This window comes from Pseudorca crassidens, chromosome 11, assembly GCF_039906515.1.
Source record: "Pseudorca crassidens isolate mPseCra1 chromosome 11, mPseCra1.hap1, whole genome shotgun sequence".
NCBI lineage: Eukaryota > Metazoa > Chordata > Mammalia > Artiodactyla > Delphinidae > Pseudorca > Pseudorca crassidens.
Genome location: NC_090306.1, coordinates 82,019,378 through 82,041,580, shown reverse-complemented (window position 1 = coordinate 82,041,580; position 22,203 = coordinate 82,019,378). Strand labels below are relative to the sequence as shown.

General features: G+C 39.1%; 1 protein-coding gene across 1 annotated transcript in view; it reads right to left on the bottom strand.

Annotated features, from left to right (window-relative positions):
• CFAP54 (cilia and flagella associated protein 54) overlaps positions 1-22,203 on the bottom strand; it is a 310,761-nt gene that overhangs the window by 62,757 nt on the left and 225,801 nt on the right. The window contains exons 60-63 of the mRNA XM_067697614.1: positions 21,801-21,899; positions 21,141-21,282; positions 3,462-3,635; positions 1,803-2,026 (exon numbers count right to left, since the gene is read on the bottom strand). Coding sequence (XP_067553715.1) covers positions 1,803-2,026; positions 3,462-3,635; positions 21,141-21,282; positions 21,801-21,899 — 639 coding nt within the window. The remainder of the gene's footprint in view (positions 1-1,802; positions 2,027-3,461; positions 3,636-21,140; positions 21,283-21,800; positions 21,900-22,203) is intronic.

Genomic DNA, 22,203 nt, shown 5'->3' with positions numbered 1-22,203 from the left:
GAAAGTAATTTGAAAAATCCTCCTATGTGGATTCCAATACACTGCCCTGGGGCCAACTCCATAACCCCAATTGAGGATCATTTCTTTAACTGAATTCTTAAATATTCCTTAGTAGGTCTTTCCACTACTTTTTAAAATCACAGTTTATTCACAGTCACCCTACTCTCTTGTTCCAAAGAATGATTTAAAAAAATTTTTTTATTATTATTTACCCCAAACATAAGGTTACTATACTCCAGTAGGATAAAATGAGAAAAGGTTCCCATTTGGAACAAGCCACATTTTCAGGTCACTTCTCTCAGAGAGTTGAAAACAGAAACATGAACGTGTCTGGTATGGGCAAGTCTATAATTATAAAAATTAAAGTACTGTATGGTGAAGTCCAAAGTCAAGATAATTCAAAATAAATGAATGTTATTTTCCTATTTTAGAAAGAATTCTACGCAAATGACTTGATTTATTCATTTCACAAATACATATTGAAAACTTACGTTATGTCCTCTTAAGTTTTCTAGTATCTCAAACTCTGTATCTCAGAGCTGAACATACCAACCTTCTCCACAAACATTCTCACCCTCTCGCCTCCACTGTATCTGCTAATGGTGTCACCATGCTCTAATGATCACAGAGGTTCCAAATGATGAAATAAACATGGATCATTCTCTTGTCTTCACTTTCCATCTACACAGGGTCACTAAGCTGTTGTGTTTTGTTTTCAATTTTACTGAAGCCATATCTTTTACATCCATCTCTTCCATTCCATTCCTATGGTCATAAGCTTGGTTACTTCATCATCTCTTTCTTGGATAACTGCCTTTCGTTTACACTTTGCCAATCAGCCCTACACGTTATTGACAGTAGAAATAACATTTTAATTTTCATATTCTTTCTGCTGTTAACCCTGTCATTTTCTCTTTAAAAGCATCCCTGAAGTGCTGCAATTTTCCTTTGTGCTATAACTCTACCCATCTCTCTCTGCTACCACACCAGAACTATGCACAGCGACTATGCCTTATCCATTCCCGCTTCCTCTACCAGATAAAAGTATCTGGCATATTGTTAGTATTCAACATATGCTTGTTGAATATAACAAATTTGAAACAAATCTCTATTTTTACTAAAACTCTGTACTTTTTCTGTCTTCCAATTCATCCATTTTGATAGTTTATTTTAAAACTACTATTATTCAAGACCCCAGTAGCTTAAAAAAAAAAATCATTCATACTCCTCTTTTTATGTCTCTTCAATAGGTAACTTAAAAGAAGTTTCCATATTACATATTTTGGGAAAGCCCATCCAATTTAATAACACTTGCCGCCCTCAAAAAAAAACAAACCTTCAAGCTTTTAACTTTACTTAAAAAACCTTCCCTTTACTATTTATCACAATCATGATTGCAAAAAATACACAGAATGAATTTTTTTATTACATGTGTAAAACAAAGGTACAGAAATTGGGCATAGATTTAGAAACTCAGTCTAGTTTTCTTATAGGGTGATTATATTGAAATTTGTATAACTTCTTGGCAAAATGACTCCCTGAGAGATACTGTTATGTGTAGGAATATAGAAAATTCTGAGATATTTTGAAGATTTATGAGAGCAGCAGAACAGGACATAAGAAAACAGAAAATCCAGGATGTCTGGTTGGCCTCTCTCTGGTAAAACAGAAACAAGCCTTCCCAGGAACTCTGAGGGAACTAGAAACCTTTGTGCCAGCATTGAGGTTAATGTGCTTCTTTCGGAAATATAAGGATGATTCTAAGAAGTCTTACAGAAACATATAACGTTTTGAAACATTACCTTGCTTGATGAGTCATATAAGAATTTTTCTGGAAAAGATGGATTTTCTATGACTTGAAATAGCTCTTTTGGAAATTCATCAATACAAGAAGAAGAATATAGCTGTAAGAATCTTTTAAGGAAAAAATGCATTTCTTTTTGGCGCAAAATCAATCCAGAGTTGAAAAGAGAAGTGAGAAGTGTGTCATCTGGCAAAGACATTCCAGATCCTGGCTTCAGAGATGCTTAACGAAAAAAAAAAAAAAAACAAAACCAAAACACTAATATAGAGTCATGTTAGATAACAAAATGGTCTCAATATTGTTGGCCTTTACTCATTAACTTTATTCCTGTATATCCCCACCTCACCTAGTGGCTGCCCATGACCTTCCTCCATTTTTCAAGCTTATACACTAATAGAATTGCTTCTGGCCAAGCTTAGCAATGCAAAATATTCTATCTAGCTGTCTTATTTTGGGTTTCCCCCCCAAAAAAAACTTAAAGCAAAAATGTAGGTGCAGGTAATTTATTTGAAAACCGATGTCAAGTGAGAGAACAGGAAAAGTGTGATAGAGAGAAGAAAAGAGCCAATGAGATTGAGTTATGAAAGGGCTATAGCTATGGACAAGGAGGGCTCAGTCCTGCTGAGGACCTCCTGGAAAAAACATGTAACATTGTTCCATCAATGTTACAACTATCTACCAGTTCCCTACCTCAGGTTACTGCTGAGTGTGTGGAATCCCTGGTACTTCCAGGCTGTCCTGCCTGCATGCTGGGCCGTAGTAACTTCTGAGAAAGCCCAGAGCAGAAAGCAGTAAAATGTGGGCGATTGACATGGGAAGCCCCAGCAGGTGAATCCAGAAGTGAGCTGAGTTGATAAGGGGGAGGGCATCACCAGGGCCTGCTGCGCTGGCTCATGTCCACTTCCTTGACATTGAACTCTTGGCCCCATCACAATGCACCTTCTACCCAACACCTTTCTGAGTGCTTGTCCATCCCATCGCTAACTCCCAATAACCATGCTGAGCCACCCCGTGACTCGGCCTATTTGCCCTGCTGGCTTCTCCATCACTGGGCGCTGGCATGGTCAACCTGTCTTTTCCAACTGTTTGCCAATAAGCAACACTGAATCACCAATTTTATGGCCACAGATAAACACAATGTCACAAAAACATAGGAGGAACTGATTTAAAGCAGATTATACACGTTTTTCTGGATATTCTTTAGATCTTTAAATCAATGATTTAAAAGAAAAAAAAACTGAACAAAATCCAAAACTTCGTGGAGTTAAATATCCTATCTTCCCCTTTACATACTGGATACTGGAACACTCTCTCCTTAAAGCCAAAATTTCACCTTGTTCATTTTATAAGCTGTCACATTATGGTCACTCTGATTCTTAACTGTTTTGACCCCCACACCACTTTGGCAGTCTTGGGGGATGCCTCTGGATGCCTCCTTCTAAGGACGTTTTCAAATACATTGAAATACAGTTCTATCCAAAGGTCCACGTATCTCAGTTTAAGAACCCCTAAAATTTCCATCTTCTGATGAGAGTTCACTCAGAAAGAAGTCAAAAGTATTTTATAATTCTAAATAAGAAATATGACTTAAACAATAAGTTTAAACAATATATTCCTGGAAAGGAATATATTCTTTCTTAACACAGAAAAGGCCTACCTAGCAGTTTGCTCATATTATTAATTCTTTGCAGGTGAATATAATAGCGCAGCAGAAGAATCCATGTAATATCCACTTTAATTGGGGTTTCTTCCCCAGTATCTACATTCTCATATATCTCATCACTAGGGTAAGAGAATGTACAGGCAGTCTGGAAGGCAACTTGGTAGTTATCTGAAAGTAAAAAAAAAAAAAAAAAAAAATTGGAATACAAATATGCTTTCCTTGAAAAATAACCATATGTGAAAAAAGAAAAGGAAAACTCATAAACGAAATACTGACGCTTAGGGCTGCATTCAATTAAAAAAAAATTTATATCACAAAAGACACCAAACACAAAGTTAAATGACAAACCATAGACTGAGAAAAGATACTTAGAATACACAAATTATATTTTGTCTACTATGTAATCAATAAGAAAAAGTCAGCTAGTTCAACAGAAACATGGGCAAAAAATTTCAACAGGCAACTCATAGAAAAGGAAACCCAAATGGACAAAATTTTTAGCATAATTAAAAATCAGATAAATGCAATTTAAAATGAAATACCATTTCACATTCCTCAGGAATTAACAGAAACTAAAATCTCAAAATAATAAATATTGTTAATAATGTGAAGAAACCAGAATTCTCATACAGCACTTGTGAAAGCAAATTCCTGGGTAGGGTCTAATAAAATTTTAAATGCAGATACTCATATATGTGTACCAGGAGTCTTGCAGAAGGTACTCATGGCAGCATTGTTTGTATTACCAAAAAATAAGAAAAAGGAAACTTGAATAAATACAGGCATTAATTTGATGGCATTTCAAATGAATTAACTAAATCCATAAGGGAGAAACTATACTCCATGGGACAAATCAGGCCCATGCATGTTTATGTATGACCCATGAGCTAAGAATGGTCTTTATATTTTTAAGTGGTTGAAAAAATTTTAAAAATAGTATTTTGTGACATGTGAAAGTTTATGAAATTCAAATGTCAGTGTCCATAACTAAAGCCTTAATAGAATACAGCCATGTTCATTCATTTACATTTTGTCTATGGTTCCTTTCACATTAACACAGCAGAGTTGAATAGCTACAACAGAGACCACAAAGTGTAAAATATTTACTATTTGGCCCTTTATAAAAACATTTACTGACCCAGACTTTGCTCAAAAAAGATAAAGTGGAGAAAAATACCTAAAGATAATTAATATAGAGACATCAATAGCCTCCACACGAAAACAACAACCAGTAGAAATCTAATGAAAAAATTTTGCAATACCAATAAAAAGGTAAAATATCCAGAAATAAACCTGACAAGAAGTATACAAGATCTATCTAAAGAAAACATTAAAACACTCTTAAGGGACTAATATTTTTTTAAAAGGCATGAACTAAAAAATATAGGACATAAAATATTCTTGGTTAAGATGACTCAATAGAAGAAAAATGTTGTTTCTAAGATAAAATATAAAGGTAATGAAACTCCAATGAAATTATGAGAGAGCTTTTTTAACTAGACAAGCTACTTCCAAAGTAAAAATAAAAAGCCATAAAAGACAAGAAAAACAATTTTGAAAAGAAAGAGTAATGAGTGGGGATTTACTTTAATAGATATTAAATATATTATAAGGCTACAATAATTAAAACTGTGTGGTACTGAAACCTGAATAGACAGATCAATAGGAAATGAGTAAAAAGTACAGAAATAGGGTGGTCATCTGGAAAAACTAAAATTGTATCCATTTGTTATTTTTTATATATTCCAAATAGGTTTCCATAAATTAGTAAAAGGGTCCATGGGAGAACTAATTCATAGTCACAGAATAGGGACAAAACCTTTCTAACTATGACATAAATGCAAAACTTATCAAAGAAAAGTTTAATAATGTATACCATTTAGAAATAAAAAGTTTCTTCATGGGACAGAACCACCATAAAGAAGGCTAAATAATAACTGATAATTGAAAAAATATATTTGCAAATAGTATCACAGTTAAAGGGTTGATTTCTATAATTAAGAGCTTCTACAAATGTTTAAAGAAAAGGCAATGGAAAAAAACCAACCCCCCCCCCCCAAAAAAAAGGGCTTCCCTGGTGGCCCGATGGTTGAGAGTCTGCCTGCTGATGCAGGGGACACGGGTTCATGCCCCAGTCCAGGAAGATCCCACATTCCGCAGAGCGGCTGGGCCCATGAGCCATGGCCGCTGAGCCTGTGCGTCCGGAGCCTGTGTGTCCGGAGCCTGTGCTCCGCAACGGAAGAGGCCACAACAGTGAGAGACCCATGTACCGCAAAAAAAAAAAAAAAGAGCAAATCATAGGCAGAGAGTTCACACAAAAGATGCTTAAGCTTAGTCCTAGTAAGAGATGTGTAAATTTTTTTTTTTTACATCTTTATTGGACTATAATTGCTTTACAATGGTGTGTTAGTTTCTGCTTTATAACAAAGTGAATCAGTTATACATATAAATATGTTCCCATATCTCTTCCCTTTTGCGTCTCCCTCCCTCCCACCTTCCCTATCCCACCCCTCTAGGAGGTCACAAAGCACTGAGCTGATCTCCCTGTGCTATGCGGCTGCTTCCCACTATCTATCTACCTTACGTATGGTAGTGTATATATGTCCATTCCACTCTCTCGCTTTGTCACAGCTTACCCTTCCCCCTCCCCATATCCTCAAGTCCATTCTCTAGTAGGTCTGTGTCGTTAGTCCTGTCTTACCCCTAGGTTCTTCATGACATTTTTTTCCTTAAATTCCATATATATGTGTTAGCATACGGTATTTGTCTTTCTTTCTGACTTACTTCACTCTGTATGACAGACTTTAGGTCTATCCACCACATTACAAATAGCTCAATTTCGTTTCTTTTTATGGCTGAGTAATATTCCATTGTATATATGTGCCACATCTTCTTTATCCATTCATCCGATGATGGATGCTTAGGTTGTTTCTGTCTCCGGGCTATTGTAAATAGAGTTGCAATGAACATTTTGGTACATGATTCTTTTTGAATTATGGTTTTCTCAGGGTATATGCCCAGTAGTGGGATTGCTGGGTCATATGGTAGTTCTATTTGTAGTTTTTTAAGGAACCTCCATACTGTTCTCCATAGTGGCTGTACCAATTCACATTCCCACCAGCAGTGCAAGAGTATTCCCTTTACTCCACACCCTCTCCAGCATTTATAGTTTCTAGATTTTTTGATGATGGCCATTCTGACTGGTGTGAGATGATATCTCATTGTAGTTTTGACTTGCATTTCTCTAATGATCAATGATGTTGAGCATTCTTTCATGTGTTTTTTGGCAGTCTGTATGTCTTCTTTGGAGAAATGCCTACTTAGGTCTTCTGCCTATTTTTGGATTGGGTTGTTTGTTTTTTTGTTATTGAGCTGCATGGGCTGCTTGTATATTCTGGAGATTAATCCTTTGTCAGTTGCTTCATTGGCAAATGTTTTCTCCCATTCGGAAGGTTATCTTTTCACCTTGTTTATGGTTTCCTTTGATGTGCAAAAGCTTTTAAGTTTCATTAGGTCCCATTTGTTTATTACTGTTTCTATTTCCATTTCTCTAGGAGGTGGGTCAAAAAGGATCTTGCTGTGATGTATGTCATAGAGTGTTCTGCCTATGTTTTCCTCTAAGAGTTTTATAGTGTCTGGCCTTACATTTAGGTCTTTAATCTATTTTGAGTTTATTTTTGTGTATGGAGTTAGGGAGTGTTCTAATTTCATTCTTTTACATGGAGCTGTCCAGTTTTCCCAGCACCACTTATTGAAGAGGCTGTCTTTTCTCTCTTGTATATTCTTGCCTCCTTTATCAAAGATAAGGTGACCATATGTGCATGGGTTTATCTCTGGGCTTTCTATCCTGTTCCATTGATCTATATTTCTGTTTTCGTGCCACTACCATACTGCCTTCATTACTGTAGCTTCGTAGTATAGTCTGAAGTCCGGGAGCCTAATTCCTCCAGCTCCGTTTTTTGTTCTCAAGTTTGCTTTGGCTATTAGGGGTCTTTTGTGTTTCCATACAAATTGTGAAAAAATTTTTTCAGTTCTGTGAAAAATGCCAGTGGTAGTTTGATAGGGATTGCATTGAATCTCTAGATTACTTTGAGTAGTAGAGTCATTTTCACAATGTTGATTCTTCCAATCCAAGAACATGGTATATGGCTCTATCTATTTGTAACATCTTTAATTTCTTTCAACAGTGTCTTATAAATTTCTGCATACAGGTCTTTTGTCTCCTTAGGTAGGTTTATTCCTAGATATTTTATTCTTTTTGTTGCAGTGGTAAATGGGAGTGTTTTCTTGATTTCACTTTCAAATTTTTCATCTTTAGTGTATAGGAATGCCAGAAATTTCTGCACATTAATTTTGTATCCTGCTACTTTACCAAATTCATTGATAAGCCCTAGTAGTTTTCTGGTAGCATCTTTAGGATTCTCTATGTATAGTATCATGTCATCTGCAAACAGTGACAGCTTTACTTCTTCTTTTCCGATTTGGATTCCTTTTATTTCCTTTTCTTCTCTGATTGCTGTGGCTAAAACTTCCAAAACTATGTTGAATAAGAGTGGTGAGAGTGGGCAACCTTGTCTTGTTCCTGATCTTAAAGGAAATGCTTTCAGTTTTTCACCATTGAGGACAATGTTGGCTGTGGGTTTGTCATATATGGCCTTTATTATGGTGAGGAAAGTTCCCTCTATGCCTACTTTCTGCAGGGTTTTTATCATAAATGGGTGTTGAATTTTGTCAAAAGCTTTCTCTGCATCTATTGAGATGATCATATGGTTTTTCTCCTTCAATTTGTTAATATGGTGTATCACGTTGATTGATTTGTGAATATTGAAGAATCCTTGCATTCCTGGAATAAATCCCACTTGACCATGGTGTATGATCCTTTTAATGTGCTGTTGGATTCTGTTTGCTAGTATTTTGTTGAGGATTTTTGCATCTATGTTCATCAGTGATATTGGCCTGTAGTTTTCTTTCTTTGTGATATCCTTGCCTGGTTTTGGTATCAAGGTGATGGTGGCCTCATAGAATGAATTTGGGAGTGTTCCTCTCTCTGCTATATTTTGGAAGAGTTTGAGAAGGATAGGTGTTAGCTCTTCTCCAAATGTTTGATAGAGTTCGCCTGTGAAGCCATCTGGTCCTGGGCTTTTGTTTGTTGGAAGATTTTTAATCACAGTTTCAATTTCAGTGCTTGTGATTGGCCTGTTCATATTTTCTATTTCTTCCTGATTCAGTCTTGGCAGTTGTGCATTTCTAAGAATTTGTCCGTTTTTTCCAGGTTGTACATTTCATTGGCATAGAGTTGCTTGTAGTAATCTCTCATGATCTTTTGTATTTCTGCAGTGTCAGTTGTTACTTCTTTTTCATTTCTAAATCTATTGATTTGAGTCTTCTCCCTTTTTTTCATGATGAGTCTGGCTAATTGTTTATCAATTTTTATTATCTTCTCAAAGAACCAGCTTTTAGTTTTATTGATCTTTGCTATTGTTTCCTTCATTTCTTTTTCATTTATTTCTGATCTGATTTTTATGATTTCTTTCCTTCTGCTAACTTTGGGGGTTTTTTGTTCTACTTTCTCTAATTGCTTTAGGTGCAAGGTTAGGTTGTTTATTCGAGATGTTTCCTGTTTCTTAAGGTAGGATAGTATTGCTATAAACTTCCCTCTTAGAACTGCTTTTGCTGCATCCTATAGGTTTTGGGTCATCGTGTCTCCATTGCCATTTGTTTCTAGGTATTTTTTGATTTCCTCTTTGATTTCTTCAGTGATCACTTCGTTATTAAGTAGTGTTTTGTTTAGCCTCCGTGTGTTTGTATTTTTTACAGATCTTTTCCTGTAATTGATATCTAGTCTCATAGCATTGTGGTAAGAAAAGATACTTGATACAATTTCAATTTTCTTAAATTTACCAAGCCTTGATTTGTGACCCAAGATATGATCTGTCCTGGAGAATGTTCCATGAGCACTTGAGAAAAATGTGTATTCTGTTGTTTTTGGATGGAATGTCCTATAAATATTAATTAAGTCCATCTTGTTTAATGTATCATTTAAAGCTTGTGTTTCCTTATTTTCATTTTGGATGATCTGTCCATTGGTGAAAGTGGGGTGTTAAAGTCCCCTACTATGAATGTGTTACTGTCGATTTCCCCTTTTATTGCTGTTAGTATTTGCCTTATGTATTGAGGTGCTCCTATGTTGGGTGCATAAATATTTACAATTGTTATATCTTCTTCTTGGATCGAGCCCTTGATCATTATGTAGTGTCCTTCTTTTTCTCTTCTAATAGTCTTTATTTTAAGGTCTATTTTGTCTGATATGAGAATTGCTACTCCAGCTTTCTTTTGGTTTCCATTTGCATGGAATATCTTTTTCCATCCCCTTACTTTCAGTCTGTATGTTTCTCTAGGTCTGAAGCGGGTCTCTTGTAGACAGCATATATATGGGTCTTGTTTTTGTATCCATTCCGCCAATCTGTGTCTTTTGGTGGGAGCATTTAGTCCATTTACATTTAAGGTAATTATCGATATGTATGTTCCTATTCCCATTTTCTTAATTGCTTTGGGTTCGTTATTGTAGGTCTTTTCCTTCTCTTGTGTTTCTTGCCTAGAGAAGTTCCTTTAGCATTTGTTGTAAAGCTGGTTTGTTGGTGCTGAACTCTCTCAGCTTTTGCTTGTCTGTAAAGGTTTTAATTTCTCCATCAAATCTGAATGAGATTTGCTGGGTAGAGTAATCTTGGTTGCAGGTTTTTCTCCTTCATCACTTTAAATACGTCCTGCCACTCCCTTCTGGCTTGCAGAGTTTCTGCTGAAAGATCAGCTGTTAACCTTATGGGGATTCCCTTGTGTGTAATTTGTTGTTTTTCCCTTGCTGCTTTTAATATGTTTTCTTTGTATTTAATTTTTGATAGTTTGATTAATATGTGTCTTGGCGTATTTCTCCTTGGATTTATCCTGTATGAGACTCTCTGTGCTTCCTGGACTTGATTAACTATTTCCTTTGCCATATTAGGGAAGTTTTCAACTATAATCTCTTCAAATATTTTCTCAGTCCCTTTCTTTTTCTCTTCTTCTTGAACCCCTATAATTCGAATGTTGGTGCGTTTAATGTTGTCCCAGAGGTCTCTGAGACTGCCTCAGTTCTTTTCATTCTTGTTTCTTTATTCTGCTCTGAAGTAGTTATTTCCACTATTTTATCTTCCAGGTCTCTTATCCCTTCTTCTGCCTCAGTTATTCTTCTATTGATCCCATCTAGAGTATTTTTAATTTCACTTATTGTGTTGTTAATCATTGCTTGTTTCATCTTTAGTTCTTCTAGGTCCTTGTTAAATGTTTCTTGCATTTTGTCTATTCTATTTCCAAGATTTTGGATCATCTTTACTATCATTATTCTGAATTCTTTTTCACATAGACTGCCTATTTCCTCTTCATTTGTTAGGTCTGGTGGGTTTTTATCTTGCTCCTTCCTCTGCTGTGTGTTTTTCTGTCTTCTCATTTTGCTTATCTTACTGTGTTTTGGGTCTCCTTTTTGTAGGCTGCAGGTTCGTAGTTCCCGTTGTTTTTGGTGTCTGTCCCCAGTGGCTAAAGTTGGTTCAGTGGGTTGTGTAGGCTTCCTGGTGGAGGGGACTAGTGCCTGTGTTCTGGTGGATGAGGCTGGATCTTGTCTTTCTGGTGGGCAGGCCCACGTCTGGTGGTGTGTTTTGGGGTGTCTGTGGACTTATTATGATTTTAGGCAGCCTCTCTGCTAATGGGTGGGGTTGTGTCCCTGTCTTGCTAGTTGTTTGGCATAGGGTGTCCAGCACTGTAGCTTGCTGGTCGTTGAGTGAAGCTGGGTGTTGGTGTTGAGATGGAGATCTCTGGGAGATTTTCGCCATTTGATATTATGTGGAGCTGGGAGGTCTCTTGTGGACCAGTGTCCTGAAGTTGGCTCTCCCACCTCAGTGGCACAGCACTGACTCCTGGCTGCATCACCAAGAGCCTTTCATCCACACAGCTCAGAATAAAAGGGAGAGAAAGGAAAGAAAGGAAAGAAAGGAAAGAAAGAAAGAAAGAAAGAAAGAAAGAAAGAAAGAAAGAAAGAAAGAAAGAAAGAAAGAATAAAGTTATTAAAATTAAAAATATTAATAAAAAAAAACGGATGGATAGAACCCTAGGACAAATGGTGGAAGCAAAGCTATACAGACAAAATCTCACACAGAAGCATACACATACACACTCACAAAAAGAGAAAAAGGGGAAAAAAATCATAAATCTTGCTCTCAAATTCCACCTCCTCAATTTGAGATGATTTGTTGTCTATTCATGTGTTCCACAGATGCAGGGTATATCAAGTTGATTGTGGACCTTTAATCCACTGCTTCTGAAGCTGCTGGGTGAGATTTCCCTTTCTCTTCTTTGTTCTCACAGCTCCTGGGGGCTCAGTTTTGGATTTGGCCCCGCCTCGGCGTGTAGGTCGCAGGAGGGCGTCTGTTCTTCGCTCAGACAGGACGGGGTTAAAGGAACAGGTGCTTCGTGGACTCTGGCTTACTCAGGCCGGGGGGAGGGAGGGGTACGGAGTGTGGGGCGAGCCTGCAGCGGCAGAGACCAGCGTGACTTTGCACCAGCCTGAGGCGTGCCGTGCGTTCTCCTGCGAAAGTTGTCACTGGATCCCGGGACCCTGGCAGTGGCGGGCTGCACAGGCTCCCCGGAAGGGGGGTGTGGATAGTGACCTGTGCTCGCACACAGGCTTCTTGGTGGAGGCAGTAGCGGCCTTAGCGTCTCATGCCCGTCTCTGGGGTCCGTGCTTTTAGCCGCTGCTCACGCCCGTCTCTGGAGCTCCTTTCAGCAGCGCTCTTAATCCCCTCACCTCGCACACCAGGAAACAAAGAGGGAAGAAAAAGTCTCTTGCCTCTTTGGCAGGTCCAGACTTTTCCCTAGACTCCTTCCTGGTTAGCCGTGGTGCACTAGCCCCCTTCAGGCTGTGTTCACGCTGCCAACCCCAGTCCTCTCCCTGCGCTCCGACCGAAGCTGAAGCCTCAGCTCCCAGCCCCGCCCACCCCAGCGGGGGAGCAGACAAGCCTCTCGGGCCGGTGAGTGCCGGTCAGCACCCATCCTCTGTGTGGGAATCTCTCTGCTTTGCCCACCGCACCCCTGTTGCTGTGCTCTCCTCCGCAGCTCCAGCTCCAAAGCTTTCCCCCTCCGCCACCCACAGTCTCAGCCCGTGAAGGGGCTTCCTAGTGTGTGGAAACCTTTCCTCCTTCACAGCTCCCTCCCACTGGTGCAGGTCCCATCCCCATCCTTTTGTCTCTGTTTATTCTTATTTTTTTTGCCCTACCCAGGTACGTGGGGACTTTCTTGCCTTTTGGGAGGTCTGAGGTCTTCTGCCAGTGTTCAGTAGGTGTTCTGTAGGACTTGTTCCACGTGTAGATGTATTTCTGGTGTATCTGCGGGGAGGAAGGTGATCTCCGTGTGTTACTCTTCCGCCATCTTCCCCTCGTCCAGATGTGTAAATTAAAATTAAATCTTCCCTTCCTACTATATTGACAAAGGTTTAAAATTTTTTATAATATACCTGTATCAACAAAGGTATGGGGAAAAATGACCTTTTATTAATTACTGGCAGGAAAACAAATTGGCATAACCTTTATGGAAGGTGTTTTGCAAACCTTATCAAAATTACAAATGATTCTACCCTTTGATCCAGAAATTTTCCTTATGGGAATTGACCCAATCAATATACTAGCTTATGAACAAAATTTTATACATATATAATTATACATATACTATATATATAAATCATATACATATGACATTTATAAATGTACATATATATCATATATGTGCAAAACTTTGTACATAGATTAGTATATCTATTGGGTCAATAGATATATATGGGAGATATATATATATATATATATATATATATATCTCCCATATATATCTAGAGCAAATTTGTATGTAATAGCAAAAGGGTAGAAACAACCTAAATATCAAAGGAAGACTAATTATGGTGCATCTTTATAAAGATTATGCAACAATAAAAAGAAGCTACGTATTGATTTGAAAAGAACTGCCAACAGATACACTTACATTAGGTTGAAGAAAAGCAATGAGGAAGGAGCATAAAATTATGCATACTAATGGCTATACTGTTATTTGTTTTTTGTTGTTGTTGTTGTTTGTTTGTTTTTATGCAGTACACCGGCCTCTCACTGTTGTGGCCTCTCCGGCTGCGGAGCACAGGCTCCGGATGCGCAGGCTCAGCAGCCATAGCTCACGGGCCCAGCCGCTCCGCGGCACGTGGGATCTTCCCAGACCAGGGCACGAACCCGTGTCCCCTGCATCCGCAGGCGTACTCTCAACCACTGTGCCACCAGGGAAGCCCTATTATTTGTGCTTTTAAGGGAAAAATATATCAGTGTATTAGTGTGCACCATATTGGTTCACTCAACATTTTTCCTAATCTCTGAATGTGCTTACCTATATTGAAGAAGTTGCAGAGATAAAAATCTCATTTCTGAGGTTTCCTTGCAGCTAGGGCCCTGGATGAGATTTAGGTATCACCAATTCAGTGCATTCACGAAAGACCTGAAGTTGGCACTGTGCTAAGTGGTGCGGAAGACAAGAGTCAAAGCATCTTTTGCTTGTGTGGATTCTGGCAGAGGTGGTGTGGTTGGTGAGGCTGCAGCTAGAGCAGAGTCTTCCTACTTTGCAAGCAGATTTCTGATTCTACAGCTCCCCTTATGCTATGGTCTGAACGTTTGTGTTCCCACCCTCCTGAAATTCGTATGTTGAAATCCTAACCCCCCAAGGTGATGGTATTAGTGCCTTTATAAAAGAGGCTCCAGAGAGCCCTAGCCCTTTCCACCATGTGAGGACAAAGCAAGAAGGCACCATCTATGCACCAGAAAGCGGGCCCTCACCAGACACTGAATCTGCTGGTGCCCTGATACTGGACTTCTAACCTCCAAACCTGTAAGAAATACATTTCTGTTGTTTATATATAAGCTACCCAGTCTGTGGTATTTTCTTATAGCAGCACGAACAGACTAAGACACTTTATAAAACAAAAGAAAACAAAAACCTGCATTGCCTTGGTGATCCAGCTATGTATGGCTTAGTCATTTCTGGATGCTCAGCCTGGAATTTGTTTCTTTAGCCCTCACAGGGATTTTGAAAGTCCTTTAATAAACCTCCTCCTGCTTAAACGAATCGGAGTGGATTCTGTCCTCTGTAACAGAACCTTGACAGTTTGTATAAGCATGTGATATCTCTGGTAGAGAACACAGGAAACCAATTGTGGTAGGCAGAATAATGGTTCCCTAAAGATTTCCATGCCCTAATCCCCAGAACCTGTGAAAATGTTAGGTTACAGGGCAAAGGAGAATTAAGGTTGCAGATGGAATTAAGGTTGCCTGTCAACTAACCTTGAAATGGGGAGATTATCCTACGTTATCCATGTGGGCTTAGTGTAATCATAGGGGTCTTTATATGTAGAAAAGGGAAACAGAAGACTGAGTGTATCAGAGTCAGAGAGACTGAAGATGCTACTCTGATGGCTTGGAAGCTACAGGAAGGGGCCACAAGCCAAGAAACTCAGGTGGTCTCTAGAAGCCGAAAAAGCTTAGGAAACATTCTCCCCCAATGCCTCCAGAGGAATGTAGCCCTGCTGACACCTTAATTTTAGCCCAGTAAGGCCTATTTTGGACTTCAGAACTCCAGAACTGTAAGATAATATATTGTGTTGCTTTAAGCCACTAAATTTATGGTTGTTACAGCAGGAATAGGACCTTAATATTCTGACAACACTGACTGCCTCTGGGGAGGAGAACTGAGGCACTTGCAGAGAAGATGGAAGGGAGACATTCTCTCCATACCCTTATATGACTTTTGAGTTGTGAGTCTTGAAAATAAATTACCTATGCAAAAAATTGAACTAAATTAAAAGAAAAAAAGAACCTCGATACATATTTGGCCAATGTCATTTGGTCTTTTTTTTTTTTAAGATTTATTTATTTTTGGCTGTGTCGGGTCTTAGTTGCGGTATGCAGGATGTGTGTTGAGGCATGTGGGTGGGATCTTTCGTTGCGGCACGCGGGCTTCTCTCTAGTTACGGCATGTGGGTTGTCTCTCTCTAGTTGTGCGAGTTCCAGAGCATGTGGGCTTTGTAGTTTGCGGCATGCAGGCTCCCTAGCTGAGGCGCACGAGCTCAGTAGTTGTGGTGTACGGGCTTAGGTGCCCCGCGGCATGTGGGATCTTAGTTCCCTGACCAGGGATCAAACCAGCGTCCCCTGCATTGGAAGGTGGATTCTTTACTAATGGACCACCAGGGAAGTCCCTGTCATTTGGTCTTTAACGTCACAGAGAAAAATTAAGGCCAGTTCAATTTCTGTTCCTTTGTAGAAGGTCTTTTTCTGACTGTTTACAATTTTTTCCTTCCTCTTTATAATCCAAAAATGATGCCAAAATTTGTCCAGGTGTCATCTGTGCTGTCTTTAAATTTATCTTCAGAAGAATTTCTTGGAGGGACAGTCCCTTATACCCTGCATTGAAGAGTATCCCTTTGCAACAGTTTCCACTATCCACAGCCAGATCTGCATGCTTTCACTGGTTCTGGGCCAGTATTTATGCTTATTTCCCTGCATCATTCAGGAGGTGTGAATTCCAACCTCACAGTCTTAGGTGGTTTCTGACTTCTCCCCTGTGGTTGCTTTTTGGCCCTCACTGGGCACTTGGCATGTTGCTCTGCAGCTATGCAGGCCAGTGGGCAGCGTACTTCTAGTCCTCAATTTGTGGACAAGCTCTCTCTGAACGCCAATGTTATGCAGTTAGCTAGGTTCTGACTTTCCCTACCTGCGGGGCCCTCTTTCCAGACCCCTTCTTTCACCAGGCATTCAAGTCCGAGCCCTGGCTGTTCCTGCTCCAGTGACTGCTCAGCTGCAGCTCTTGCTTAAAATTTCTCATTTTACTTTGGTGACTTGGGATCTCCCTTTCCTGATTTCATGCTCAGCTATAAATTAAAACAATTTTGGTTCTATTTTATCCAGCCTTGTAATAGGTTTGTATTGGGGAGGGCAGAAGTATCTTTCATGCCAGCTCAGGCCAACAGGTTGACCAGAAGTATCGATTCTGCATTTTGATTTCCTGGTAAAACTTATTTATCACACCCAACACAACGATCCAGGGCACTGCCTTTAGAATTGTATAGATGAGGGTCTATATTAGCCGTGAACCATCACCCAGAGTTCAATACCTCTCCCAGCACCTTGCCTCATTTAATAAATGTGCATAGTGACACTCTCACAGGACTTTCCTAAAGGATAAATGAAATCACACAAGAAAGCACCAGCACACAGCATCAGGAGTGACTGCTTAGGCTCTGCTAAGAGTTTCAAACCATCTTGTTAGATTTCCTTTGGTTCCTTCAAGGGTCAATCTTCCTCTGAGTCTTCAGGATAGCATCCCATTGCGTTCATGTGGCAATATTTTCTCACATGTGCCATCTGTTGTTTCTTATTTTCTCACTGTTGACTCTATCTAGAATAGGGTCTCTTCATGCCTTGTGTCTGACAGTAGAGAGTGGAGAACATATGCTCTGCCCTTGGTCATGGTACCGTCCTTTCTCAGATTTACATGCTCCAAGGGCAGAGCTCTGAGTGGAACATCTAGACTCTTGCAGACATCGGCCCAGGACAGCTCTGCTTCGCTGAGGATGGTTCTCATCATACCCCCATTGTATGAATTGCTGACACTCTGGATTGATACAGCACATATACACACACATGCTCATACACACACACACACAAAATCACTGTTGTAAGCATGAATGATTTATCTCCATTCTCACCTGTACATGGTTTAATTATTCAGGATTTGAGGATATAATGTGTCTCCCTAGTTCCCCACCACTATGGGAAATTGTGTCTCAGAGGAATAGAAAAAGCCAAGAGAGCAGTAGAGGAATGACATCCCAGTTTTTACTTGGCATTGACCCATGTCTCTGAGCCAGGGGCAAGGCAGTATGGGAAAGACAAATCATTTTTTTTTCAGGATGGACGGTTTTCTCTGTTTCAAGAGGCAAAGCATGTACTTGTTGATTCTCGGTCAGTTGATTCTCAGTTCTGCTCCATAGATCTCTATGTTCTGACAGTACGTTCATCAACATTGATTTTTGGAATGACACGTATTTATATTTTTCCATATATCAAGTGTATTTAGTTGTGAGAGGCTGCATCTGGAATCACTAATCCTAAATGTTGCTTTTAATTCAAAGTGTATTATAGAATTTAATAATTTTTAATCCTAGCTGAATTTTTTATTAAGCCCACAGGAAAATCAAGACAAAAAGATGGTGTATATTTGAATATAACTGGGCCCAAAGTAGACATGGAGTAAATGGTTTTTTGCATTCAATCTAAATATGGTCTCAGCATCATTTCAGGGTCTCTATTCCTACAAGACAATGTAAAAGAAACCTCAATAAATTGGACCAGCTACAACACTCAATTCTCTTATTGTTCTATAGACATCATACAATTGCTCTCTGGTTCTGGCAAGATGATCTATATTCCATCCTCCACACGTGACTGGTCTATTTTGTCACCATGCTTCTCTGATTGTCAACTGCTCTGCTGAGAAGATGAGCTCCCCCTCCTATCTGGTATCCATGCCTCCAATTCATTTGTATCTGCCCCACATGTACTTCTTCCAGAAAAAAAAGTTCCTCATAAACTCATATGCACACCCCACCTGTGTCCAGCTTTAGATTAAAATACATTAATCTGCCTCCACTAATTAATATGGTCCTCTTAAAAGCTGCATTTATATAATTTCAAAGTAGATGCCTGTTCTGATGGCCAAAAACTGGAAGCTCGTGGAAGGCAAGACCCACTCCTTGGTGTGTTCTGTGACTCCTCCCTCCCTCTGGACAGAAATATCTGGTACAGGGCTCTGCACACAAAAACAATGAATATCATTTACCACATCGTGTACAGGTCAATGCTAGTGAAGGTAAATCACTGAGGGGGTTTTCTCCTGCATGCTAATATATGCTAATGCAAGGAAAATCAAACAATTTTAATTTGTTATTGTTGCCCTTTAGCGATTCATTATAATATGAACCTCACTGCCATCTGGGTATTTGCAGCAATCAGTTGGGGATTCAATATTTCCTTCCAACCCAAATACTGAAGTGAGGGAAATCATAACATGAATTAATGATCAGTCTGCTAGGAAAATACTGGAGGGCAAAATTATTATTCTTAAGGCAAAATACAAAATGAATTGGACTTTAAAATTTGGTCATTTCAAATTACTATCTTGGTACAACAGTAAAGGAGTGCTAATGATACAAAATGAAAACTGAAAATTGGAAGATGCTAGGAAAACCACTGAAATAGAAAAGTAAAGCATAACTTCTAGTAATAAGCAGAGCCGAGATGAAGACTACCTGCCCATCTGGATCAACTAAGATCATCTGGTTAGGGGATGCCATTGCCCACGGGTGACATTACTAACTGATCACCGCAGCACCTTTTCCAGTGTTTCCATACAGAAGTTCAGAATTCTTCTCAGGTGGCTACCAGCCATAGATTGAACGTGTCATAAGTGATAGTCTGGATTACCACTCCACAAACATTCACACCCCTCTTCCTCCCTCTACAGGCAGAGTCTAATTCCCTGCCTCACTGGTATTGGACTTGGCCATATGACTTGCTATGCCTAATGGGATTTAATGAGGCCTTTCTTAGGCCTCAAGTGTGCTTCTGTGCTTGGTCTTGGTCTTGTGCTCTGGTTTATACCCTGAGAACAGCAGGCCCCAGGTAGCCACAGCCTCTTTAGCCTGGGTCTCATAACAAATGTACACAGAGGACACCTGAACTCAGCCTGCAGCCTGAAGCAGAACACATGAGACAAGTAAGAGAATGAAGTCATGTTGTTCTAGCCACTGAGTTTTAGGGTCGTTCGGTACACAGTATAATTTTGCCAGTAACTGATTAATACAGCATTTTAGGTGAAACTTATTTGTTATCCCTGGCCTAAAAACTGGTAAAACAAGAAAATGTCTAGGATAAAGTAGACAGACGTTTCAGAGGTAATACGGGGCCATTATGAAAAAGAAATAGCCATGTTGGAAGCCATGTTCAGCCACGTTGAATCACAGTCTTAAGGTTTTCAGATTTTAGTCTTATCCATAAATAAATCTAATTCACACAGTCTTCAGATTAGGACAAATGAGGCTGAGAGAAATGAAATGGTTTGACAGGATCGAGGTATAAGTTGAACCCTCTTCATTATTAATATTGCATTCTCTTTGTAGCAAAACAATAATGTGTGCTTCTAAGAGGACTGCCTTCCTGGCATTCTGAACCAGGGAGAACTGAGTTGACGAGCAGTGTCAAGAGAAAAAAGCGGCGACCAGCCCCTGCTGCCAGACTGCCCTGCTTTGTCCCCTGGGAGCCTATCTATGGGGACTCTAAGGAAGGCCATGCACCCAGTCTGAGATCCAGGCCACGGTCCGGAAATCTGATGAAGCAAAATCCTACTAGGCATGAAGGCAATAAAAATAAGGAAAAAATACCTTGGCATAAAAATCCACCTGATGGTTTAACCTCAGGGCAAACCATTTTCAGGTTGGAAAATAGTCTGGGCCACCTATTCTTCAGGAGAGAGTCATGAAGGAGATGATTTCAGACACAACTCTTCAGCTAAGGCTGACTTAACCTCAACCAGCAGAGTAAGCTACTGCGTATAGGTGTGATTTCAGAGGCTTTAGGAAGACTGTTCCCACCGCCATCAGGTTAAAGTTAACACTTTCATTCCCTTTGGCTCAATGCTCACCTAATGCCAAGCAAAATTAGACACTGTTATTCCTAAAATATCCTTCTGGAAGTAAGATTCCAGTACGTGGCTCCTTAGAACCTACCTAAGTGTTTAGCACACAAGAAGCACTCAATAAATATTTCTTGAATAATGAAAGGGCAAACGCGTAAGTGATTGTTCAATATCTATGTTACTGCTGACCTGACTTGGAGGTTTACATTATAGTTTACTATCCAACAAAGGCGTCATAAGTAAGAAAAAACATAGCAGTAAGGTAAAGTTTAAATTCCACTAACCTCTCATTCATTCATTTAACAAATATTAATATCAAATGCCAGCTATGTGTAAGCAATGTGTGATTTTCTGTAGACAGAGCAGCAAATCAAATAGCTAAAGCCCCTGCTCTCAGGAAGCTGACAATAGTTTAATAAGAGAAATAGTTTAAACATGCACAGGCACACACACACACACACACACACACACACACACACAAATATAAAAGAACTAATAAAAAGGACAGGGAGCCATATGAGAGTGTAAGAGTGAGTACACATTTCAGAGGATCAGAGAAGGTCCCTCAAATAAATAATCCCAAAAGGTCTCATTTGAAATGTGTGAACTGGAAAATAAACAGACATCAGGAAATACCATTTTTTCACAGAGCCCTACATCTGAAATGCAGCAGCAGATGGAGTATCATGTATGTATGTACAGTGAGCTGAGGCCCCTATATTTTAGCAGCTAGATCCTAAGAACCCATCCTCTCCCAGAGGTTCCCCAAACTATTGTCCTTTTTAAGTTAAAATCTCTATAATTAAACCTCTGAAACTTGATTACACATGACATATATTACAATTTTATAAAATGCCTAACATTCAAACATACCAAGCAAATAATCTGTGTACGAAGACAAAAGATCCATGGTGGCAAATTCTGGGATATTCAGTAATGCCTGTTGACTAACTTTATCAGTTTTATCATTTGTCTTTCCGATAAGTAGGTTGATTGCCAGCACAGCCTCACTGACCTAAAATTAATGCACAATTAGAGTTCATAAATGCAAGCTTTCTGATTCATAGATTATCCATTAGGTAAATAATGTGAAAAAGCAAATTCATAAAATAACATTTGGTACACATTAGGGAAAAAAATAAAGACAAACTGAAAAACAATATGTGATCCCCCAACATGTAGTATACACCATAGTCAAACAAATCATGACTGTTGGCAATTTAATCAATAAATAAGTCATTTTGAATAGGCTACCTCCTGTAGCTATGACAGATACTTGCCAAAATGTGTGTCAAATATGTGCACATGTGTATCTCCCATTATTTTCATTAAAGAAAAGTGGAATCAAACCAAGTCTGGCTAATAGCGATTAAAAACACCACACATATAAAGAGCACTTCTAATCTTCCCAAAGAAACATCATTGGTGCAAATCCCAAAGAACGTGATATTTTCCTTTCTCTTGTATCAATACATTGTTTTGCCTTAACAGATGTGACGATAAAAAGAAGAGTTAAATAAAACTCACACCAACCTGTGCAGCAGCTCTTATTGCAATCCAGGCAAATAAACTGTGCATTTCAGATTTATTTACTGTTGGTTCTTTAATAGAACTATGCCTTCCGGGAAGAGCCTAAAAAATAGGGCAAATGTTTTATGATAAAGATAGATAAAGATATCATAAAGTTTCGTGATAGATTTTCTCATCTTCTGAAGATGAGATTTTAGTGGAACACTACATGGCCATTAAGTGTAATAATGTATATTCAACTATTGACATGAGAAGGCATCCAAACTACCTTAAGCAAAAGAAAAGTATAGGTTACAAAACAGCATATGCACAATATGATCCCGTTTTCTAAAAGCTAGGTACACACATATGTTCCCTGTATACACAAGCAGAGAAAATTGTCAACAGTGGTTACCCCAGGTTTTAA